At 52.8% G+C, this 24,246-nt stretch overlaps 8 protein-coding genes across 8 annotated transcripts; 3 read left to right on the forward strand and 5 right to left on the reverse strand.

Moving 5' to 3' along the window:
• Nucleotides 1-1,426: 1,426 nt before the first annotated feature.
• On the reverse strand, nucleotides 1,427-6,680 carry J4E90_002488 (uncharacterized protein; the record flags this gene model as incomplete). Its single annotated transcript, XM_051432068.1, has 4 exons — nucleotides 1,427-2,800; nucleotides 2,851-3,052; nucleotides 3,121-6,417; nucleotides 6,469-6,680. 4 exons carry the CDS (start codon nucleotides 6,678-6,680, stop codon nucleotides 1,427-1,429), a joined length of 5,085 nt encoding a protein of 1,694 aa, XP_051293490.1.
• Nucleotides 6,681-7,472: 792 nt separating this feature from the next.
• On the forward strand, nucleotides 7,473-9,098 carry J4E90_002489 (uncharacterized protein; the record flags this gene model as incomplete). Its single annotated transcript, XM_051432069.1, has 2 exons — nucleotides 7,473-7,953; nucleotides 8,011-9,098. 2 exons carry the CDS (start codon nucleotides 7,473-7,475, stop codon nucleotides 9,096-9,098), a joined length of 1,569 nt encoding a protein of 522 aa, XP_051293491.1.
• A 456-nt stretch (nucleotides 9,099-9,554) lies between these two features.
• J4E90_002490 (uncharacterized protein) lies at nucleotides 9,555-11,651 on the reverse strand (the record flags this gene model as incomplete). The annotated part of the gene is made up of 1 exon (XM_051432070.1): nucleotides 9,555-11,651. The coding sequence occupies one exon, from the start codon at nucleotides 11,649-11,651 to the stop codon at nucleotides 9,555-9,557; it is 2,097 nt and encodes a 698-aa protein (XP_051293492.1).
• Nucleotides 11,652-12,562: 911 nt separating this feature from the next.
• J4E90_002491 (uncharacterized protein) lies at nucleotides 12,563-13,253 on the reverse strand (the record flags this gene model as incomplete). The annotated part of the gene is made up of 3 exons (XM_051432071.1): nucleotides 12,563-12,754; nucleotides 12,910-13,012; nucleotides 13,069-13,253. 3 exons carry the CDS (start codon nucleotides 13,251-13,253, stop codon nucleotides 12,563-12,565), a joined length of 480 nt encoding a protein of 159 aa, XP_051293493.1.
• Nucleotides 13,254-15,078: 1,825 nt separating this feature from the next.
• J4E90_002492 (uncharacterized protein) lies at nucleotides 15,079-16,456 on the forward strand (the record flags this gene model as incomplete). Its single annotated transcript, XM_051432072.1, has 3 exons — nucleotides 15,079-15,683; nucleotides 15,737-16,301; nucleotides 16,352-16,456. 3 exons carry the CDS (start codon nucleotides 15,079-15,081, stop codon nucleotides 16,454-16,456), a joined length of 1,275 nt encoding a protein of 424 aa, XP_051293494.1.
• Nucleotides 16,457-16,914: 458 nt separating this feature from the next.
• On the forward strand, nucleotides 16,915-18,174 carry XYL1_1 (NAD(P)H-dependent D-xylose reductase (XR); the record flags this gene model as incomplete). Its single annotated transcript, XM_051432073.1, has 4 exons — nucleotides 16,915-17,223; nucleotides 17,289-17,445; nucleotides 17,502-17,962; nucleotides 18,031-18,174. 4 exons carry the CDS (start codon nucleotides 16,915-16,917, stop codon nucleotides 18,172-18,174), a joined length of 1,071 nt encoding a protein of 356 aa, XP_051293495.1.
• Nucleotides 18,175-21,188: 3,014 nt separating this feature from the next.
• On the reverse strand, nucleotides 21,189-22,551 carry J4E90_002494 (uncharacterized protein; the record flags this gene model as incomplete). Its single annotated transcript, XM_051432074.1, has 2 exons — nucleotides 21,189-21,300; nucleotides 21,365-22,551. 2 exons carry the CDS (start codon nucleotides 22,549-22,551, stop codon nucleotides 21,189-21,191), a joined length of 1,299 nt encoding a protein of 432 aa, XP_051293496.1.
• A 533-nt stretch (nucleotides 22,552-23,084) lies between these two features.
• Nucleotides 23,085-24,026, reverse strand: J4E90_002495 (uncharacterized protein; the record flags this gene model as incomplete). The annotated part of the gene is made up of 3 exons (XM_051432075.1): nucleotides 23,085-23,464; nucleotides 23,512-23,873; nucleotides 23,929-24,026. The coding sequence occupies 3 exons, from the start codon at nucleotides 24,024-24,026 to the stop codon at nucleotides 23,085-23,087; spliced, it is 840 nt and encodes a 279-aa protein (XP_051293497.1).
• Nucleotides 24,027-24,246: the final 220 nt, after the last annotated feature.

Genomic DNA, 24,246 nt, shown 5'->3' on the forward strand with positions numbered 1-24,246 from the left:
GTCCAAATAGATCAACGCACACACACACCAGCCACACGGGAGCAACGTTGATGATCGGAAAGGTAGCAGCAATCCCTCGCGGAGCAGCACGCCGCCAACCATGCTCTCACATCTATTTTCCATCTCCCCAATTTCCGTTCTTTCAGATACTTGGTTTCATGACCCCTCGTGTCAATGAATCCTTCCATACGCGACAGCACTGAATATACAGCCGGAACAGCGCCGAGCCGCGTCTCTTGCGCATAATCTTCCCTTTCGCTTTCGAACAAGACAAGCCCACATCCCCAGCGGCACCTGCCCATTCCACACTGCCGCGGCTCAGAAATAGCAGAGAGGCGGTCTACGCCGTACGCGCTCCAGCGCGCTTGCTCTGACTCATGAGAAGTCGTGCCGCAAGAAGGCTCAGTCATCGGTGTGCCTTCATCCCCAGCGGCGTTGCGGCACAGAAGACCAGAGCGAAGGCCTTGGATGTGTCAGACGCGCTTAAATGGGTTCCCAAGTCCATGGCTGAGGGGCGATGGATGTGGTGATTACCACGCCTTGTAGGCCGTTGGTCCCTTTGTGAATGAGGCACGGCGTCGTAGTGTGGTATTGGATTTGGAAACCAACTCTCCAGGGTTCAGATGGGAACCTTCGGGTATGGCTACCTGGCCGGAGACTTTTCTTGCATATCTGCCTGGACAATCTAAACGGAGAAGACCGCTGCAACAGGCCTGTGTTATAATCTCCACGCTTGTCATGTCAACCTGCGATCAACACTCATAGCAGGGCGATGGGCGTCATGCATATCAATCACATAGCCTCCTCGTTGTGCATGCAAGCGGGAGGACTATCAAACCTGCCGTTGGAACTCAATCGTTATGCTTGCATGGAGATCGCTCCATCGTCATTTTATGGACTGTGCCTCGTGCTTGCAGATCTTTTCTTGCAGAGCTAGTACCAAGATGGAGCCCGGCACATAGGGCTGGAAATTTGGCATCTCGCGAGAAACGAACGCCTGATGCTGCGGGTCGAGATCAGGCGGCCGAGTGGAGGCGATGAGCTGCGCCTCGGCTGACTGAAGCGAAGGAAGAGGGCGGTTTATAGATCATGGGTTGTGATGCACGGTTTCTGTCTCTCGTACGTAAGTGGTGGGATGTTGGGCTGATACCGCGTTGGATTCCGATGACTGTGAGACAATGTCTGATGCTCGGAGTAAAGGACTGTACCCCGAGTGAGAAGGAGTCCAAGGGAAAGTGCTATGCCTGTTGAAGCCCACAGGCTTCGAGCGACTAGGACAGAAAGATCGCCAAAACGTACAGCTCGATGCAAGATGACATGACATCAAGGATGAAAGAGCCAAAGTTCAGAGTCTACTATACTACTATGAATACACGTGAAGTCGAAAGACGATCAAAAGTCCCATTTACGGAGCGTCGACCATGTCCTACATGCTCAAGTGCCCTATGAGCTTCTCCAACACCCCAGCAACAACCTTCTCGTTCTTGCCTTCCTGCCTTTTACTCTCCCTTGTCGCAACCTTCTCCAACTGCTTGGCCACATCCTTGTTCTCTTCAGCCTGCCAATACGATTCCGAGCGTTCTACAAACCGTACGAAAGCTTCTAGCACAACTTCTTTCCCTTCCCAGCTCTTACCACTAAGAGCCTTGTCTAGTACAGGCCAGATGACCTTCGCAGTAACGGGCTCGATCTTTTCGCTACCGACGGCGTTGGTGATTTGCAAGACACAGTCAGCAATGGTCTTGGCGGCTGTGTGTTTGATGGCCCACTGCCTGCTTTCTAGGTGTGTTTCAGAGAGAGCGAGAATTTCTTTGAGGTAAAGAGAGACGGTGCGGGAACCTGCGACATGATCATCCCATGTCTCTGTGAAGCTCTTGCGTACTTGCTCTTCCGAGTCGTGCTTAGCCAGGAAGATGAATGGAAGCAGGTCTGACGCGAACGATGTGAAGCGGTCGGTAGCGTATGATGAGATGGCACGCATGATATCCGCGGCGAGTAGGCGGTTCCTGTCGCTGTTTTCTTCAGACTCAAAGTACAGCTTGTGTACGAAGGTGACGGTGGCAATGATCTGCTTATCCGAAGCGAGGCGTGCAAGATAGCCAGCTGCAGCTGCATACGAGGAGCTGACGGTTTCATTGCGGTCGTGTATCTGCTTCTGAATCAACTTGAGGAAGCCGTCGGCGTATGGGTTGAACAAGAAGCGATGTCGTGTAGCCAGAGTGACCAGGACCCTCGAACATCCAACCTTTGACGGCAAACCAACTGCGTTTTTCATCGCAGCCTCAATGCGGGGCACGAGAGCTGCCATGGTGTCTGCATCTGCAAGGTCAAGGCAGCGCTCCACAGATTCGGTCAATGGTGATGAGCGCACGTTTGCAAGTCGCATGTCGTCTATCTTTTGCTCCGTGAGGTTGTACTTGCTGGCGTTGAGATGTACGTAGTTGATGGCTTCGGGCTCTAAGCTACTGAGCAGTCCGAGCAGACGTTCCACGAGCTCCGGAACGTGGGGATTAAGTGTTTTGGCGTTGCTCTTCTTGACAATCTGAAGCAAGGTGTGCACTGAGAACATACGGACCTCTTCAGCCGAAGACTCCAAGCCACTGGTGGAGAAGAGGAAGGGTATGACACGTTCGAGCTGGATGGTTGCGGATTTGTTTGACGCATCACCGGCTTCGAGGGAACGAGTGAGTATGCCAGTGAGGACACGGGCGAGAGATGCTGCTGCGACGCGGACGGTTTCCTTGATGTCATCGAGAACCTTGAACGTCTTTCCCCAGATCGCGTCAAGATATTTCTCGTACTATTCGAAGTTATCAGTATGCTTATTGTGTTGTACTGCGATTTCCTTACCTTTTCAATGCTTCGTCCTTGTACGAGGTCCGCGATAGCTGCGCAAGAAGCCTGACGAACGCGCCACTCCTTCGTGAGTATGCTGACTAGAAGATCGTCCATTATTGCGTCAAAATGTTTGTCGATAGTCGCCGAGGAGTCCTTGACGAGCGCGTTCCAAATGTCGTTCATCGAGCGTTGCACATTCGTATTTGGATCGAACCTGAGTCCATGTTAGAATATGATGTCGTCAAAATGTTCAGTAGGTGTCTACTAGGTCAGCGAACATACCGATATCGATAGAGCTTCGGGTAAAGCTTGGGGTTTTGGGCCAGATATCCGTCGACACTTGAATCGGAGAAGATGTTACTCAGGCCAAAGCGACCAAAAGCGGCTCTGCTTGACCAGATGGAATTATTCGATGCCATTGACATGAAACGGTATACCAAACTTGAATCTCCAACCTCAGCTGCCAGGTTCAGAATGTCCTTGTAAGTCGTGATGGACCCGTCTCCAGTGGGCAGCGCACCAGGCTCGAATAGCTGAGTATCGTCCGTAACAGTACCAGCCATCTTGGACTTGTTGTCCGAGAAAGAGCCTACTAGATCGCGGACGAGGTCATCTTTGAGTTGGCGATCACCCTTCTCATACACCAACCCTAGTCCTCGCGAAGCTGCTTCCTGAACAACCTCATCACGATCAGAGAGACAATTCTTAAACGCTACCTGGCATTGGCCAAGGTAACTCTGCATCTCGGGCTTGTGACCACAGTATTGTAGGAGACACAGTAACCATATCACTGAAGCTTTCTTCAATGAGGGTTTGGTCTGCACGCAACCCTTCAACGTCTTTTCCAAAACTGCCCCAAGCGTCTTCTCACGCTTAGGTCCAGATGGTGTCTGTAGGGGCGCATCCCATGGGTCTTGCGGTTGGTTGGGATGTAGAATGTCGAGTTCGGAAGTCAGAGCCTTCGAGTCCCAGCCACTGGCGAAGCAGCTTAGAGCTTCACCAACTGAAAAGTGTACTTCCGGCTGACGGACCTCATGTAGCTCATATAGCTTGTCACCGATGGCCTTGTATTCTATAGCTTCCTCAGCTTCGGCTCCAGTCTCCTCTGTGATCATGGATAGATGGCCTAAAGCCATGATGGCACTGGTCGTGCCTGTCTTGGCGGAATCATATATTTGTTCGGCAATGTCTTCGACCTTTGCGTACTTGGACAGCAACGAGGGGGTGATAACGTAGAACAGACTGAGTTGATCGATGCAAGAGAAGGCTGCACCCTTCAAAGTCGCGTCCCGAGAGTCCTTCATGATCTCTACTACTGATTGTAACAGTTGTTGAATGGGGTGATCATCAGTTATCGTTGCAGATGCTGCTCCACTTCTCCAGAACGCTCTGCTGTAATAGTAGCCAAGCGCTAATATGATGCCGCTTATCTGATTGATATCAGCACCGACAGCCGACTTCCAAGTGCTGAGCTTGTCGAAAAAGACAACTTGAGCGGACTGAAGAGCGTCTTGATCAATGCTATCGTGCGATGCTAGCAAGCCATACGCGTGGGCGGCGGCGAGTCGCCGCCCAGTGTTGTTAGCTATGATAGAGGGCTGCAAAGCGCGGAAGTCTCGGACAACGTTGGCTTGAACCCAGTGCTGCTGCGGTAGTAAAGATAGCATTCGCACGAAAGAAGTGCCAATGTCGCCAATGTCACTAACATCGTCTTTTGTGAGTCTGTCAAAACTGGCTCGTAATATCACTGCAAGCGATCGAGCGTGGGCTTTGTCTGCCGCATATGCACGGAACGCTTGCCGAGCGCGCATGTCCGTAGTCATCTGGGCATCAAGCTTCCTGTCCCAATCTTCCGGAATTTCTTCACCCATCTCTTTGTCATGTAGCGCAGAATGCATCGCGACGCTAGAACAGAAGCTGATGACAATCGGTAGAGCTCCAGGGTATTGCTGGTAGAAGTGTTGTATCTGAACAAGAGCATCCTCTGACTCGTCGATATCCATCGCGTCTTCATCCTGCCCTTGCTGAACGATAATAAAGTTGACCAGCTTGTCGAAGTCCGGAAAGACCAATGTGCTTTGTTCGCGTTCGCCGGGTGGGGTATTGGACATTCTGAACCAGTATGGATCGAGACCACGTCGTCCTTCCTCTATGACCTCATGCCTTTCGGAAGCCCCTCCACTGACAGCGAGAATGTCGATCCATCGCGCCAGCACATCCTCATACGGAAGACAGCGGTTTGCAAATCGTGTCGCAACATAACGTGTGCTTCTTGTAAACCGATCTGAAGCTGGCGTGTTATGTTGATCTACAGACGCGTATCTAAGTAGTATCTGCCGGAACCTGGGCATGACAGAAGGATCGAAAGGTTTCGAAAATGCGCCGAGTACTGAAGATAAGGCTTCCTCTATACTGACAGCTACATCCTTTCCTGCGGAATCCTCACGGAGAGATCGAAACAAAAACTCTAACAAGTCCAGGGACGGTTCTAGGAGTATCTTTTCGGGGGCAGCCTTCGCCAACAGTCCGATGGTCTCATAGCCATAGCCTCGTAGCTCCATGTCTTGGTCATGATCTGGAGTTGGCCAGCCTTGATCTTGGATGAAGGCCCTCAGGTTGCCTACCAGACTTTCAGCAACCTGGGAAAGGTCGGAGGACTGTCCACGACGTGCAACGAAGTTGACTAGTGAGAAGATGGCTGAGCGAAACTTGGAAGCTTCCCTCCCTGCTGTCTTGTTTGTCGCATTCAGTTCTGGTGAGAGAAGGCCTTCTTCAACGAGCCTCGCTATTTGCCGTGGGTATGCAGTGCACCTGACAGATCTTGACAAGACGTTGAGTATCCTGATTTGTAGTGGTGTCTTTACGGGCAACGATCCAGTCGTCGAGCTCGAGCCAAAGTAGAGTTCGAACAGAGCTTCCACAACTTCTGGTTGTTCAAAATCCTTGGATAGCATTACACGTTTCAGAGTGTCCTCGCCAACCTCTGATATCCGGGAGTTGGTATCTGCAGATGCGAATAGTGCTGGCAAGAACTTTTCATCTTCCTTGAACAGCCCACTTGCCATGAAGCGCGTGACCAGGGCTTTTGTTTCAGTCAGATTTAGGCCTGCATCGGAGGTGGGATCCCAGGCATCTGGCTTGCCCTGGAGCGTCAAAAACTTGTAGTCTTCGACAGATAAACCCGGACAACGCAACGTGGCTTGGGCCTGAGGGTTACTCTCTCGCACGATGCTTAGCATGAGTAGTTTCCCAAACCATTTTGAGAGGAAGGCTGCATCGTCATCGGAAAGGCCCAAAGTTGACCTCAGCTCATCGTCCTCCTTGCTGCCGCGGAGGGGCAGTTTGAAATGGACCAGAAGACGTAGAATGAGATGTAGCAGCTGAGAAGCATGCTGTTCCGACTTTTCAAAGTCTTTGGCGATGCCTTGCAGCAGGATGGGAAGAAGCTCCAGTCGTTCGGCGACTGTAAGCCGCGATATGCCTTGCTGAATGTAAAGGATGTCGAAATGGCGTATGAGAGAGATGTCGGGATTCTCTTTATACTGCTTTAGAAGAGCACTCACAGGGAGCTTGATGTCTCTGCGATGTTATGTTAGTGCAACACTTTGTCGGGCGAGGGTGAAAGCGTACTGTGACTTTATGCGGGTGTTGATGTGTTGGCAGATGGAGATGACCTTATTCCGCACAGCAACGCTATCTGAGCCGAGTTTGAGGAGTAGTGGAGAGAGATAGACTTTGAGCAAGTCCTCAAGCTTCTTCTCGGAGCTAGCAAGCGCAATGCGCATCTCGACTTTGCCCACCAGAGCAAGCTCTTTGGCTTCGGGGGTTTGTTCTGACGCCATGGCGCGATGTGATGTGATGGGACTATCGTATGAGGGTGCTGGTCAACAAACGCGAGTCTTATGGCAGGCGCAGCAGGCAGACGCGGATGGCGTGGCTCATGGGCGGCAGGAGGACTGGATGACCAAGCGATGCAGCGTCGTAGTGTACTGGGCCTCTCCGTCCGTGATTGCCACATGTGGTGTCGGACATTCACAGCGACAGGGGTGGGCGCACGGGTACCGGGATGACGCAGTCGCACCTGCCTGCAACAATCGCATCGCGTCTTCGACGTGCTTCTGCCCACGTCGACGCCTGCTGCCTCTCTGCCACTCCTACAACACCGCCTGGCTAGCAATTCGCCCCCCTCCTAGCCCGTCCCATTGCCTTCGACCACCACCCCGCCGTGTACCCGCCAGCACGCCGGAGCCGCGCCTGTCACAAGCCGTCGACCGCACCTGCAATCACACTGGCACTCGACGCCCATAGCTCGCACTGTGTAGCCCCCTCACCGCCTCACAAACCATCGCCCTACCCTGTGCACGCACCTCGATAGCCCTTGTCGGACGTTGATGGGTACTTAACTGCCCCACCACGGTTCTCTCTCGACTGCAGTCGCGACCGCCACACACAATTCTCGACACACGCCCGACCACGCAAACTTGCTACGCGAGCCAAACAGCGCCTTCGGAATAGCACGCCGCCCTCACAAAGGCTTCTGCAACCTGCCCCATAGGTTAAAGAGTCGTCTTTCCCTGCCCAAGCTCAGGACCACGCTCAAACACCCAAAGTCGAACCCCACACAGCCGCCCAAGATGGACGACGAGAACGTCCTCAACTTCTGCGGCATCACTTCGTGCGACCCAGACAAGGCCGCCCAGTACCTGCGTCTCACCGATGGCAACTTGGAGCAGGCCATCCAACTCTTCTTCGACTCCCCCGGGCTCGCCGATGCCCCTTCTGCTCCCTCGCAGCCCTCGGCCGCCGCTTCCTCCGCACAGAACCCCATCAATGTCGACTCAGACGATGACATGGACTTCGACCCTGCGCCACAAGGCACGACGCCACCCGCACGAGCACAGCCAGGCGTGGAAGATGACGAAGCCATGGCACGGAGGTTACAAGAGGAGATGTACGGCGGTGGCGCGCCTGGAGGAGCTGGCTCTGATGAGGTCCGCGCGCCCATAGAGCGGAGAATGGAAACACTCGTTGGGCCAGGCTCCAACTGGGGGCCTGCTGAGGACGAGGAGGATCTCGATGCCATGGTCCAGGAGCAGCTGGCTCGTCGGCGAACAGGTATGCCGCACACCTCATATATACAATTCCCGGACTTTGCTGACCCATCGGATCAAGGCCGCGCAGGTATCTTCAACCAGCACACCACCCACACCAATGTCTGGGACAACGCGACCGATTCGAGCACTCGGCGACGCGAGCTTGCGACCGCGACGGGCGGTGCTTCCGAGCAGTCCTCCAAGATGAACATGCTCGCAGAGCTATTCCGCCCACCATTCGAGATTATGTACCAGGGATCCTGGGAAAAGGCGCGAGACATGGGCAAGGATGAGGAGAAGTGGCTACTCGTCAACATCCAAGATCCTGCAATCTTTGATTGCCAGCGCCTTAACAGGGACATCTGGAAGAACGAAGACATCAAAGCGACGGTACGAGAGAACTTCATCTTTATGCAATACGCAAAAGACGACCAGCGTGGACAGCAGTACATGAACTACTACTTCCACGCCCGCGACAGCTCCGACGCCTACCCTCACATCGCCATCGTCGATCCCCGAACGGGTGAGCAAGTCAAGGTCTGGTCCGGCCCACCGATACCCGAGCCAGTCGAGTTCCATGCTCAGCTCCACGAGTTCCTTGATCGCTACAGCCTCAACGTCAACGCGAAGAACCCCGTAGCCAAGCGGAAGTCTGAGTCTAAGAAAAAGGACGTAGGCCGCATGACTGAGGAGGAGATGCTAGAGATGGCACTACAAAACAGCATGGACAACGGCAAGGGACCAAAGGATGATGACCCAGATGCTCTCACCAAATCTACGGACAACATCAAGGGCAAGGGCAAGGCCGAAGAAGCCGCACCGGAACCCGAAGCCGAGCCCGAGGCAGCTCCTTCAAATCCCGTCTTCGCCGCTATCTCTGCACATGCTCCCCATACCGAGCCGACCGTTACCGACCCCAAAGTCACGACCCGCATCCAATTCCGTGGGCCGTCAGGACGCCCAATCGTGCGCCGCTTCAACCTCTCAGATCCTGTTCGCCGCGTCTACGAGTGGATCAAGTCCGACGTACCCTGGGAAGGCAAACAAGGAGCTGAGTTCGATCTGGCGTTCATGGGCAAGAACCTCCTCGACCACGTCGACGACACAATTGAAGTCGCTGGACTCAAGGGTGCAAGCGTGATGGTAGAGTTCTTGGACAATGAGTAGTCCAGACAGCCCAACGGCTGCGCTGCACCGTACGAAGGTGCTACTTACAACGTATAGGCGTACAAGAGACATGAGTAACGAATACGTAGTTAGATGTTTCCACGCATCACCGCTTGGACGACATACCTGGGGTCTTTAGATCTTCTTACATTGCCGCCACTGACCCGTGTGCGGCCAAATACCCTTGCATTCTTTGGGCACTTAATGGGTGGTCGTGTTAGTCTCAGTATTGAATTCTATCAGTACTTTATGAAAAGTTTCTCTGACTACGGGTATACGTGCGTGGCATGACATCTCAGAAAGTATGTGTGAAGGTGAGAATACGTTGGATTATCATACGCTTCCGCCATGAGACATGTCTAGCTATCCATCGCAGAATGCACATCTTCGCCGATGTTGCTATGTATTCCAGTGCGTATCATCCGCGCCTACGCCATCAGGCGTTGAAATGTCAACTCACCCCCATCGATATAAACCCCCACTTATATCACCATCTTCCTCACCAACCTTCATGGTCTCTTCCGAGGAGTATTCGTGATCTGTATCGCCCTCTTCATCATCAACCTTCATGGTCTCCTCTGAAGAATATTCGTGATCTGTATCGCCCTCTGCATCGGCATCTGTACTCGCATCCTCGTCGTCGCCAAAGTCGATGTCGACGTCTTCGAACTCTGCATCGCTACCGTTTCCATCCCAGGCATCTTCTTCTTTCGAGACGAAGAGATCATGCTTCCTTTCTTGAGTAGCCTCGTCGACGTCACTTTCTCCTTTCTCGACATCTCGCATGCTGACAAACAATGGCGGGTTCATCTTTCCCTTCTTGTTCCCGTCTTGGTCCAATTCCATGGATTTTCGCTTCTTCTGCGGCCTGGGTGGTGGGGAATCGTGTTCACCATCGCCGAAAGCAGAGTCGTGGTTACTGTTTGTTGGACTATCATTGCCGCGGGTAGATGGGTAGTTGTCAATTGACTCCGGTACAGGAAATTTCGGCACAGGAGGTCTTGCTTCCTGCTTGGAGAGTTCAATCGCAGCTTTGATACCGTCCCACTCTCCTTCCGCATACCCAGCGTCTGCTGCATCGGCAACTGTTCCTCCTACTTCGCCATTGAGTTGAGCATTCAGTGACATTGCGTAAGCTAGGTCTCTTTCTTGCTGGGCTTCGCGCTCTTCTTCGGTCACTTTGGCGACTAAATCGGCATTTGCAGCCTGGATCGATGCGAACGCCTTCTGAGCATCATCGTCCGCTTCAGTCGAGGTCGTGGCATCCTGGCATTCCAGATCACCTGGTCGTACGTAGTCAGGTCTCTCTCTTTCAGGAACGCCACGGATGGGGTCGGGGTTGTTGAACCAGTGTTCAGTACCGTAGTACTGTACTTGTAGTCTGCTTCTCATAGCTCGGTACGCTTGCCATTGACTCTCTGGTACTGGCTGTTCTTCTGCTACTGGTGCAATAACATTGCCATGGGGGTCTAAGTAGACGACTCGACCAGTGTGGGAGCGACCTAAGCGTGTCTTCGATGTGGTTACTTCCGGAAGTGTTGGCGTGGTCTTCAGACTGCCGCTGTTCTCTCCCGCCCCCCTTTGCTTGTCCTGGCTTTGCTCTGCTTGTATCATGCTCTCCAGCCTTTTGTGATCCGCACGCTTGTCTGTCATTCGCTCCAAGATTCCCATGGGCGTAAAGACAGGATCATTGATAGGCTTGAAAGTTCGCCTGTTATTGCTCGTCGAGTCACCAGGAGGAGGAATGCCAGACTCAAGACTCATCTTCGAGCCAGCCTCCAGCTGTGGATCGGGCGAAGCGGGTCGATTTGCGTCCTCATCCTCTTCGTAGTACATGTTCACGGCGTCGATCACGTTGTAGTTGAACTGTTCCAGCCAATTCTGGGCATCTTCAAAATCGATGTCCACGAGCTCGCGAAATTCTTGTATCGCCTTAAAACTAATCTGACTTCTTGTTGGTCCTTCGTCAGTCGTACGCGGAGCTGCAGGCGTGTCTTGTGTTGGCAGCTTCTCGTCGCTTGAAGGCGTACTCTGAACAAGCCTTCGCAACGACTTGGGGGATGCAACCGTGTCAGATTCATCGATAGACTGCGCAAGTTCGTCTATTATCTTCCTGACCAGATTGTCCCTCTCTGCAGTCGCTGGGACTAATGCTTCTGCGAAACTCTCTTTGGCTTCGGCTGTGTCGCTATCATCACTTTCGTTCAAAATCGCAATATCCTCGAGAACTTTATAAGATCGGTCCACAAGGTCTCGCTGCTTACCAGTGAGTGAGTTGTGTCCTTGTCGCCGGCGCCGGCCATACAGTTCGTTCTTCAGAAAGTCGTAAACCTCATCGTCGGTGTACTTTTTCTGGAGCAATTTGACGGTTTGCTCAACAGCGGCTCTTTGTACTTGGTGGTGCCGACCCGCGCTGATGGCATTTACGCCCAAGATTTCCTCAGGCGTGTCGTCCCTTAGCCTGCTGGCACCCCCCACCAGCTTCTCGAGTTTTTGGAAGTCTTCGTTATCGAACCGCATCTTGCGGAACGCCAATCGCGCTGTTTCAAACATGTAGCGCCAGCGAATCTTCTCAGCCCTTGTGGGAGTTTCTTCAAACCTCCCGGATTGCTTCGGTACCTTCTTGAAAGTGGGCCAGCATATTCGTCGGGATTCTTCGTCTTCTACAGTGAGCTCTTGCCCGAGGAGTGATATTACCGAAGCAAGAATGGGGCCGTTGTACTATAAGTCATACGTTCAGCTGGGTCTTGGTCGTAAAGTACTAGCTGGTCCAACATACCGCTGTCGCCCCATGCACATCGGAATGGAACTTCGCGAGGTTTGCGCTTCCATGTACGCAGTACGCAAAGTCTAAGCCGGTAACAAAAAAGTGCCGGATGTAAACGATGCAGCATGTGTCTCTCTCATTGACTTTCTTCTCCAAGGATAAATCGTATGCCTCGATCTCGTCGCTACGGTAGGGTGAGTAGAACCACTCTGTACGTAGTCTCTTGAAGCTGTTCGATTCGCATCTCAGTGTCCTATGCACGTCAGTTATGTGCTGGTGACTGTAGCAGCAGTATTACGCCTGTATGTATATCTTGCACCTCGTCTAGAGGAATGCTTCATCAGTCTCCCGTGCTGTTGTTAGCGGGGTAGGAAGGTTGTTGCTAAACATTGGTGTCGTCGTCGTGTTTGGCGGTGTCGTTGTTATTGTAAGAATATCTTGGTGAGCGTGAGCGATAGTAACACTGCGATGATTGTGATGAGATAACTATGCAGGACAACAGTGGTGAGGTGAAACCTCGGACGACAGTGTTGACGCGAGAGGAAGCCGATTGTGGAAGCAAGGGCCTCGTAAGTTGGCAGCCGCATACACGTGGTCAAAACTCTTGGCTGTACTGCAAGTGGTGGGGAAGGTATAAACAGCATTCGTGCGCTAGATAATGGCGGCAGCGACCGACTTCCACCCCACATCGCAACCCTCAATGCTCCTCCATAATCTTTTCATCTCCGATCCGCTGGGTGAAGGTGACTGTTCTGTCCTTGATCCTCCAGACCCCGCTCGCACCGCGCACACCATCACAGTCGCCGTTCTTCGCCTCCAGCATTACCATGTCGTCCACGTACTTGCCATACGCGCATAGCATCTTGCCCTCGTGAGGGCCTTGACCGAACTGCAAGACTCAGCATCTAGTCCTGGCAATCTGGGTACGAAAAGTCCATGTACGGCAAGCTAAGTCATGGCGCGACTCGAACGCTTTGACGGGCTTTCAAGGCACACTGGTTGCTTCTAGAAAGTGAGAGTAAGGACTGAGTTCCAACGACTTACGTGTACTCCCTGGAAGTACGTTACAGCTCGTGCCGTCTGCGCATCGGATCTGAATGTGATGGTTTGCGTCGTGAGGTTGTGATGTGTGCGCACTGGTCCAAGGCTGTGTACTGTCAGACTTTGTATTCTTGCTTGTCAACATGCAAGTGATGACCCTACCGGTTCTTGATCGCATCCTTCACCTCATCAAGGCTCTTCATAGCTTCATTGAAAGGGTAGCTGGCTTCGACATCGGATATGAAAACCTTCCCCAGCAGATCAAAGTCCTTCAAATCCAACGCCTGGCAATATCGCGATACGACATTCTTGATGGCCAAAACATCGAGTGGGTTAACGTCAGACATGACGGACGGCGCTTCAATTCTCAATCCATGGATGGGGAAGTGTTCTAAGGTTATAACCTGCTTCTCTCGGAACCCCGCCCCAGAGAGCCGGACCCTGATGGAGGGCGGTAGAGTGAGGTTCTCCTTCTGGTTCAGTACCAAGCATCATCACAGGATAGCCGATGCAATCGCGGCCCAGACGTCCTGGCCCTGCCTGTCGTCACATCGTCACATCACTCTACCATGGAAACATGACGGGCGATATTCACACGATACCTTGAAGCTCGTGTAGCTCGCAGGGCGGATCGTCATGTCGTTGCGTGTATTCAACACAAGATTACGACGGGTAGGAACCTTTTGGAAGATTGCGCATATCTGCCGTTCAGGCACAGGGTTGCCGTCGGGCAGCACATGTCGGCAGCGAAGCAGGGGGCGGGGTGCGAACAAGAAGGGCGGAGGGCATGCGATCAGCTTTGATTGGCTGAGACAGCCCACTTACCCCATACGGCAGGTTTAGAGAGACTGTGGATTATGGCGCCAGAAATTGAGTGAACATTGATTTCCACCCAACATGATTTCCCCTCCAACATGCGCTTGACATTGATCTCACCCCGACATCCGACCAAATCCGTGATAATCTCCCAACTGATTTTGGGCGATAAGGAATTTTGTATCGCGAGCGTTCCCTGTAGCGAGAAGGTCCTGCAGCAAGTGGCTGGCCAGCACTCAGTCTCTTGATGCCTCCCCGGGCCCGATTCTGTTCCCTCAAGATTGCTGGATTTGACGGCGCTGGCAAGACCTACCTGGTTGGGAAGGTTGAATGACGTAATGGTGTTGAGGGACTTCCATTCGTGCACGGCAACTTTCTCGATTCTACAACTCCATCTTTTTCGCTGCATCATGCATGTACGCCTATCAATTTCTCATGCAAAGTGCCTATGAGACATGCCAGATCCGATGATTACTGAGGCTCGCCCTGGTCCTCCCAGACGCGTGATTCCTCCCGTCAGTATTCTCGCATGCCGCGTGCATATTGCCACGGCCACCCCTCCACATAGCCCTGGAGATCAACGCGCATTCGCCTCGACCTTCGTTCACCTTTTTGTAATGCTGGTAGCTAAGCAACTAAGTGCGTTCCGTAAGCAGCTTTTTGATTACTTCGCAGCTGTTCATGTGGGTGATTATCCTCGTTCGGCGAATGCGCTGTATACGTTCACACGCGCCGAGCGTAGGCATCCACCACGGCGCCAGCACGACAGGCTTCCCCACCATCGCAACTGCAGCCATGAACACATACCAGACGCATGCGTCCCATGCGCTTGTATATCGCATGCGAGCATGGTGTGAGCTCCGCTGGGTACCCCTCACGAAAGGCAGCCGATATGGAGCCAATCTACGCTGGGCGTGGAAGCGCTTTGTTAAGCACCTGGGCAACATAAATACTGTTGGTGCCTTGTTCTATCTCCATATCTCAATCTTAATCCTGAGGTCCTATTCACTACGAGGTCTACTGGCAAGCCGTGCGCACAATGGCGATCTTTGATACAGCAGCCCTCGCCGCAAAGGCTGTGAACGCCGGTCTTGCTACGTTTGTGATTCTCTTTACAGCAATTTTGGGTCGCATATTCTACATGCAGAAGCTGCATCCTCTTTCAAAGTTCCCGGGACCGTGGTATGCGACTTCGTTCTCCGTCGTGGGTGCCATAATCTCTGTGTTGCACAGAGAGCCTCAGTTCTTTATGTATCTGGTAGAGAAGTACGGAAGTAGGCGACCCTCTCATTTTCCTGTGCGACTGCAGCTTCTGACATTGACGCAGCGGACCGCCCAATACGCATATCCCCCACGATGTTGCTCTTTCCCAAGCCGTCCGCCCTCAAAGACATCTATCGGGACCCACAGTGCAACACTAGGGCTGGCATGTACGACAGTGGAGCCTTGGGACCTCCGCATCTGGTTTCCACGATAGATGGTGAAAAGCACCGTGTCTTGCGCAAGGCTCTATCGAACGCACCATGGTCCATCGGCCCGCTGAAGAACGCATGGGAGCCTCGCTTCGATAGCCACGTTTCCCTGCTCGTTGAGAAGCTGAGAGAACATGCTGAGGCCGAGCGCACCATCTGTCTTTCTGATAAGGTCGCCGAATTTGCAGCCGATATCCTCAGCATAATCTCGTTCACGCAGCCCTTCGGCAGTGTTGAGAACCAGCGCGATGAGAAATACTTGTTGACCAATTGGCGCAAAGGTTTGACATTCTTCGGCTTCTCGGGAAGGTTTCGATTCTTGCGGGAGCGAATCCTGCGACTGCCTATTCTAGGGGTCTGGCTGTTACCGACTACCTCTAATGACTACGGGATGGGCTGGTTGATGGGCGAGGCAGACCGCCAGGTCACCGTGCGAGAGCAGCAAAACAAAGAGAAGCCATATGATGGAAGGCCAGACTTCCTACAGCAGTAAGCATATTCAATGTTCCTTTAGGCATTGTCTTCGTACTTATTGCATCCAGCTGTCTCGACGCCCGTTTTTCAGATGGCTCACCACTGACCCCGACGCAAAAGCGTGCCCATGTCACGCTTCTTTACCAAGCTGGAGCAGACACAACTGGCACAGCAATGGGTTGCATTCTCCGACTCATATTGTCAGACCCGTCTACTCTCGCACGTGTTCGCGCAGAGCTCGATGCAGCAGATTCAGCAGGCCTTCTATCAACTCCAATCCGTTATGATGAAACCCTCCAGCATCTACCGTTCTTCATTGCATGCATCAAGGAGGGACTTCGCCTTTTCCCACCGGCCCCCAATCTGTTCCCTAGGGTGACACCAAAGGGTGGCAAAGTCGTTGATGGACACTATGTGCCTGGCGGAATGGATGTCACTTGCCAAGCGTACGTCGTGCAGCGAGACAAGGGCTTCTACGGGAAGGATGCTGAAGATTTCAAGCCTGAGAGATGGATGCAAGGTGAGAAGAGAAACTTCGAGCTGGAAGCAGCTCAGTTCACGTTCGGGGTTGGACCGAGGATGTGTCTGGGTAAAGATGTCGCAAAGTTGGAGATGTACAAGCTGTTGCCGGAGGTAAGTTTTCCCTGAAATAGATCTCGCTATGTTTTTTGCTAACTTGAAAGATTATTCGTCGGTTCGACATCCAGATCAACAAATCCGGCAGATATGTCGTCGACGGCGGTGTGGCGTACAACGTGGACTTTCTGGTTGAATTGGCAGTTAGGTAACAAGTATAGTAAACCCCGGGTATATTCACGATGATGTTCAGGTACATCTCGCATGTCCACGACTTTACCGTGAGGAGTACCGAACATGTGCCGAGCGGGTAAAGAGGCTAAAGGGCCATGCTCGAGGAATCCCTTCCCCCGCACACTTAGCAGATACCAAGCCCATCGGCCCTGCTTGACATAAACGATCTTTAATTTCTCCGATATGTCTTACATGGTGCACATGCGCTCTACACCGGGTACATTCTTGAGCCAGATCTGCCCAGTATGACCAACACTATGGAAGCTAGCTGTACGGGTGTAGTACTCTAAGAGACACATGTCAAGACGGGTATTTGCATCGTACTTTGAGATCATCAGATAGAAAACCCGGTTGGTATCGTATAACATCCGGGTCACAGATGAGATATATAGAGCCACCCAAGTCTTCACCATGAAAGTCACGGCCAATACCCAAGATGCATTTCTCTACCCTCAGCACCGTTCTGGCTTTGGCCAGCATCGCCACATGCACGCCTCTCGACCCTCGCCAGCAGACAGCTACAGCGCTTGATGCGGCCATGAAAGCGCGAGGCCGTTCCTACATCGGCACTTCTTTAACCATCCGCAATGACAACACCGAGCAGAACATCATCCGCAGTGCGGAATTCGGTTCCATTACGCCGGAGAATGCTATGAAGTGGGACGCCACAGAGCCCAATCGGGGCCAGTTCAACTGGGGACAGGCAGATGCTGTTGCGAACTTTGCGACCCAGAACAATAAGCAGGTAGGATATCCATCATAGCATTGCAGGTAAACACTGGCAGTAATTAGAGCTGACGGGTACAATAGATGCGCTGCCATACATTAGTCTGGTACAGTCAGTTGCCAGGCTGGGTGAACCAAATCAACAACAACGCCACTTTGATGGGCGTAATGGAGAACCACATCAAGCAAGTCATGGGAAGATACAAGGGAAAATGCACCCACTGGGACGTCGTCAACGAAGGTACAAACACTGCGTGTGAGCAAAAGACACAAACCCAGCTGACGTACTACCAACAGCCCTTAACGAAGACGGCACAAACAGAGACAACGTCTTCCTCCGCGTAATCGGCGAACAATACCTCCCCATCGCCTTCCGCATGGCCGCTGCCGCCGACCCAACCACCAAACTCTACTACAACGACTACAATCTCGAATACGGCTCGGCCAAGCACCAAGGCGCCCTCCGCATCGTCAAGCTCGTGCAATCCTGGGGCGTCAAGATCGATGGCGTGGGTCTGCAGGGCCATGTGGTCTCCGAGCCTACAGGCACCCAGAGCGACATCACGCCCAGCACAGCCGTGTTGACCAAGGTACTTCAGGATTACGCTGATCTTGGTGTTGATGTTGCATACACCGAGTTGGACGTACGATCTCGCACGCCGAGTAACTCGCAGAAGTTGACGGATGCGGCGGCGGCTTGGGCGAGGATTGCTCAGAGTTGTATTAACGTGCAACGCTGTGTCGGCATGACCATCTGGGTAAGTTTCAGCTGTTTCACTCTTCATCTACCATGGCTTGAGTATGTGTGCTGACTTGTCGTGATTAGGGTGTTGCGGACAAGTATTCCTGGGTTCCTGGCACCTTCAACGGTGAGGGATCTGCATTGCTCTGGACGGACAACTTCCAGAAGAAGCCTGCTTACACAGCTTTCTTGGATGTGTTGAACGGAAAGAACACAACGCAGACGTAAGCGTCCTTTGTTGCTGAAATTGAGCAAAACTGTATCGAGAGTTTACCTGTCAAAGAAAAGGAGTGGGTTGCACGCCTGTATACTTTCAGTTTCTGAATCCTCTTCTACTGAATACAATTCCGTTCGATTTCAACGTGCCTTCTCCATCCTCATCTATGTCTTCTCCTACTTTCTGATATCTGCTCTCCACCTCCGTCTAAGCCTTCTTTCCCACCAAACGATCAAAGTGCTCAAAGCAGAATTTTCCTCCGACAAAACACGTCGCTACCCACTTCAACCACGCTGCGCTTAAGAAACCAACACCATGCTCTTTCAATCTCTTCATGAACATGAGTGTCTCGACTGCATGTGCGCCATAGAGGAAGTAGAACAACCCAGTCTGAATCCATCGTCCGGCTGTAGCAACGTTTTCCGAAAGCGGTGAGTTGAGGTTACCATGATGAAATATGGCGGGGGTAGGAGCAGCGGCAAGGGCCATTACGATGCCACAGATGATGATGGGCTTGAGGTGTGGGCTCGAAGGCGGCGTGTATGTGTTGCGAAGATTTTTCGGCGCCATGGTTGGTGATGTTGCTTCTGGCGTTTGGTAGCTGAAATTCTGCTGGGTCGTTTCTCTGGATGCTACTGAACTGTGTGAGCATCCACCACAGATTGTAGGTACGTAGTGACGAAGCTTTTCGAAGGAGAAACATACCAACGAGAACACAACGAATGACGGGGGATTGTGTTTAGTATCCTGCACAGGCCTGCGTACCGTTATTTCTCAACTTCGGAGACGTGAACGAAACACTCGACAACAGACAAATCAGTTGTTCTTCGTTCGTCCGTCAAAATGTGACGCGTTGCTGCACGATTTCCACCTGCTGCCGAGGTACTTTTAACCGCCAAGCCTCCCCATTTGCATCCTCGATTGACAACGACAGTCGCACCCAACGAGTCAGCGTCGTCGCGGACAACCTCGAAGCCAAAGGCCTACCACCTGCATAACCCTTACAGCATCTATAAGCCCAAAACACCAAAATCACGCGTCTCCTCCCGACCCCAACCAACCGACCTGCTCAAAGTGGGGCCATTTACCGCATGCGGCAGTCTGACATAGCAAACCGTGGATTACTGGAACGGCTGCAAACGTATACTTAGCCTTGCGATTATGCAGCAAAATGCGATCACATGAAGCGCTAAGGACCCTTTTTGGGGGGAGGGGGGCGACGGCGCGGCGTTGGTAAAGTAGTGGGTTGTTGCTAGGAATCGGGGGCCGTTCATGCAGCCGTGTGGCACGGGCGGGTGTTGAGGGGTGAACTTTGGAAGCAGGAAGGGAAGATTGTTGTGGACGGCGATGTGAGCAATACGACTTCTTATGCTGGGCGTTGGGTTTGAAAGAGTCGGTTGTGTATGTTGATTAATGATACCGGCTTGAATGCAAGTGTTTAGAGAGATGTGGAGAGACGCACCGGTTTTGTTGAGAGTTTGGTACAACTATGCACCAACGCTTGATGCGGAGCCGCAGAACGCCTTTCTACAACACAACCACCAAATACTTCTACTTAAGAAAGCAGCTATGAAACCTTCCTATCCTTCCTAACTTCCACTAAAGTTTCCCGAACTCGCCCCATCGCAGCAGACACGGCAATGCACAACCCTCCTCCCACCGACCCACGCACCCCTACCCCTCGGGCTTGATCCCGTGCCGCTTCCCTCACAAGATCTCACCCGTCATCCGCATTCCACCAACCCAACCCACACACACCACACTACATCCCCTAATTAACCCATTTCCACTCCTTCAATACAGCACCCTACAGGGAACAACCCGCCAACCCATTCACCACACGACTCGCCAAACAACGGGAGGTAAGTATACCGGTGTGACAATCCACTCTTTCCACACAAGGAACCCAGTTCGCAGCCAATGACCGTGCGCTGCGCGTGCGCATCCCGTGCAGTAGAGCGAGTGTCGCGCTTTTCGCTTTTTCTCGCCTTTTTGCGCGGTGCAGTGTGAGCATGGATCAAGGTGGTTGTGTTGCAGTGATCGATGAGAGTTGGGGAAGTTGCTGCATGGGGAAATGGCGGGTGGGTTGTGGTGGGTGTTGTTGTCTTGGGTGTGGGATGGGGTGGTGAAATGGGTTGTAGTGGGCTGCGAAGAGAGGGATGATTCTCTCTCATTCGTGCTTTTACCTATTTATTAACATTATAGTGGCAGAAGGGCATAATTGTGCGAATGTTGGACAGGTGGCTTTTCCTAATATTACATCTGTCTACCTTCCTTCGTCGAAAGTATCGCCGCAACCTCGTTTTCCTTTTTCAACATCAAGCCATCACGTCTTGTCTATCTCACGCAGTCTCTGACTAGACAGCGCTCACTTCGGCCTTCATGACCTTGTCGTCAATCGGTTTTGTAGTTTCCAGAACTGGTGTAGTGACCGCTGAATCGTTTCGCTGGATGTGGGGTATAGAACCGATGGTCGGGGTTGTTGTTGAAACGGGACTCGCAACAGGACTGAGGTTGCTGAGCGTGCAGTTCAGACGTAACATCCGGTACGAACTTGATTCGTTTGAGAAGCGGAAAGAGGGAAATTCTGTAGCGTCGAAGAAGGGTCGCATTTTGCAAAGAACGGCTTTGGAGGTTTGTTCAAGAGACGGAGTTTGAAGGGCTGTGGAATGTCGTACTGGAGCATCACTAGAAGCCTATAGAGCTCTCTATATAGTTTGCATTTCTCGTCTGGCCCCTCGGAGATGGCGCGGTCTCGATCGAATGGACTTTAAATGAACGGACGAGCGCGCTTGAAGAACAATACTAAGACATTTTGGTGGCGTTTGAGGAAGGGATGAGCGTTGTAAGCGATATTGGGAGCGATGAAAGTAGAGTCGGCCGATATGAAGATGCAAGATCAGATATCGAAAAGCAGACAAGGTAAAGAAGATGAGCGGGCCATGTGAGATTTGAGTAAAAAACTTGGACCCGGATTCCTGAAGTGGAGCGCTGTGCCACTTCGTGTAAGCAGGGCATCAGCCTATCAGTACCCAATATCACACGTCGTAACATCCTCGACAAAATGCTTCTCGCGATAGCTCCTCGTCCACCAAAGATACCACGGTACAACATTCATCTTAATCTTGTGACCCAACCTAAAATGACGATGTACGAAGTCAGTGTATGTCTCACACGCAGTCCGTACATGGGAGATCTTACCAAGGCGTATCCTGCACCGTCTTGACCACACTCTGACTCTCATCGAACGCAGTGTCGATACGAGCACGTCTCAGAGTCTCGTACGCATCAAACGCTTCTTTGACCGGTACACCCTCATCGCGTTTACTCTCCATCCACTTGGCCAAGCAGCGCGAGAACAAGACACCATCTTCAAAGACAATACCCGTTGACTCACCTTGCGGAGGCATAGCATGAGCAGAGTCTCCAATCAGCATAACGCGGTCGGTAGCCCATTTGCCTCCCTTGGAGAGCGTAAACACAGGCCAGAGATACAGACCCTCTGCGTCTTCAATCCAATGCGCAATTTGCGGGTTCGCAGCACCAGAATACCGCTCCAGCATTTCGTCCCGCGTCTTTTGTGCATCGGCGCCTGCTGCCTTCCAGCCGTTTCGGTCGGCGATCTCGGGGACTTGCATCAGTGCGCCTACGTAGATGCTTTCGCGGGCTTGGTCGTGGAAAGACGTCAACATCATGCCGCGACGGCCAAAGTTCATGCCGCTGACGTCAAAGTGCGTGGGCTCGTAGTCTTTGCTGTCTTCGGACATCTTTCGTCGGGGGGCAAAGCCAAAGGCGTTGCAGATTCCGCTGTACATTGCTTTGCGCTCGGGCTCGACGTGCTTGAGACGGGTGACGCTGTGGATGCCGTCGCATCCGATTAGTATGTCTGCGGTTGCGCTTCCGCCATCGTCAAAGTCGATGGTGACGCTGGTGTCGCTTTCGCTGATCTTGGTTGTTTTCTTGCCACAGATGAGCTTGATGTTGGGCTGCTTCTCGATGGCGGCGAGTACTCCCTTGAGTGCTTCTCCTCTTGTGATTCTCAAGGCAGTAAATGGAGGGTCGCCCAATCCCTTTCCGTCTGGTCCTTTGAATGAGCTCTCTGCTATCTTGACGTTGGTATAGAGGTCGAAGACTTCGACTGCGAGACACTCGGCGCCATATCCTTTGGCGCGGATCTCATCAAGAGCTCCTAGATGTGATAGGAGACGCAGAGCGTTGGGTGTGAGGTTTACGGCACCGCCGATTGTCGCGGGCTCAGGTCGAATCTCGAATATGGTGATGTTTGGTGGTGATGAAACAGGCGCAAACTTGGTGAGGGAGAGGGCAGTTGTTAGGCCAGCTATGCCACCACCTAAGATGATGATGTCCATCGGCTTTGAAGAGGCCATGGTGGGATGTGTGCGGGTATTGCTTTTCAGGGTCTTGCTCAAAGCTCTCGATAGACACTAGGCCTGTCTTTGAATGACTTGTGCACTCGTCAATGGTGAGATGTCGAAGAGTGGACTTGAATTTCAAACACAGAAAGCTGTACATATACACTTTACGCCAGGATGCTTGCCACACATCGGACGGGAAGCCCTTGTTCGTGTACCTGTGGAGGCCTGACCTAGCGCGGACTGTGCACGTAGGTGGTACTCCGGCGTGTCGAGTTCTCGGTAAAACGTTGGGGAACCGATCAACTAACATCATCAGTCTAGCAAGCCCGAACGGCCCGCCAACGTTGACTTATGCGCCTGCCTGGTTGCGATATATGCAGGGCTCCTGTTATCAGTAGAACAGGATGTCAGGTAGAGGCAAATCCTGGGTAACACAATGTTGGTATTTCGCTACAGATTCAAATTCCAAACGCCGGTCCATCATGCCTACTAACTTACAGGATATACATTGTGCGCTAACAAGTTCTCCATCCACTGAAATGCCTCTACTGCTTCTTCTGCGCGTTGGGGCCCATCTCCTTGCTGAAGGCGAAGTATGAAACCTCGAGACTGGTGAGGGCTCGGATACCGACCAGAAGGATGAGGAACAGCGGGATAATAGCAGCGAATCCCATGAAGATGCCGGGTGTGAAGTACTGGTACTTCTCGAACAGGCCGCCCTCCGTCGAGTTTGCCCGCTTGGCATGCGAAGAGAGATCGCGCTTCAGCTCCATCTGCACGGATTCTGGGAAGGAGGTCTCCATCTCGTAGGTGTGGTGCTCGAGCGACTCCTTGGCTTGCGCCTCGGTGGGAGGGGTGGTGATGTAGATGAAGGTGTAGTCCTGGGACTTGGCCGAGTTGACAATCAGGTTGTCGAACTTGGTGTCTGTACTGGTCAGCCCGGGTAGAGTATCCTGAGTATGTACTGCCTACCATCGCGTTGAAGTTGCTCGATGCGGAACGCCTGCGAGCCTGGGCGCACTGGGTTGGTTGTTCGACCGAAGAATCCACCATCCTGCCCACACTTGGACACCAGATGGTCGGCGAGGGCTCCCGCATCGACAGTGCCAACAACGTCGGGAATCGTCACAGTCGACTTGACTTCGGAGTGCTGGCCAGACATGTACTGGCTCAGTTGTGGCATGGCGCGTCCGTCTGCGTAGTCGGCGGCGGAAACGCCATCCTGCTCGATGATGATGTACGACTTGGTCGGGCAGTGCTCGAGGGCCTTGAGGATGTCGACGGTGACTTCGGATGACTCAGCGATGGCGGCGTCGTTGTTGGGGATCAGGAGGCTGCAGCTGTTAGCTTGGACGTCAGGATGCGCGGCGTGCGGTGACGGAGGCGTACTCGGCCGTGGAGAAGAGGAAGAAGGGCGACGTGTTGCGGAAGGCGAGGGCCGAGGGTAGCGCTGCCAGAGCGAGGGCGCCGACGAGTGACTTGACCATGATGGGGGCGAGGGCGGGTGCGTGGGTGGTCGGCGGGCGATGGTGTTGTTCGCGCTGTGAAGCTCCAACGCAGCGACCATGGGCGCCCGGAACTAGCCGTAGCCTCGATTGGCCGGACCCTGGGTATGACGCGCCCATGGAATTTCCGATGCGAGCGACAGCTCCCACATCAGCAATCAATTCACGCGCTCCCTCAAAGCCCGACGTGTCGGCGCCCGGC

This window comes from Alternaria incomplexa, assembly GCF_024043165.1.
Source record: "Alternaria incomplexa strain BMP 0042 chromosome Unknown scaffold_3, whole genome shotgun sequence".
Taxonomy (NCBI): Eukaryota; Fungi; Ascomycota; class Dothideomycetes; order Pleosporales; family Pleosporaceae; genus Alternaria; species Alternaria incomplexa.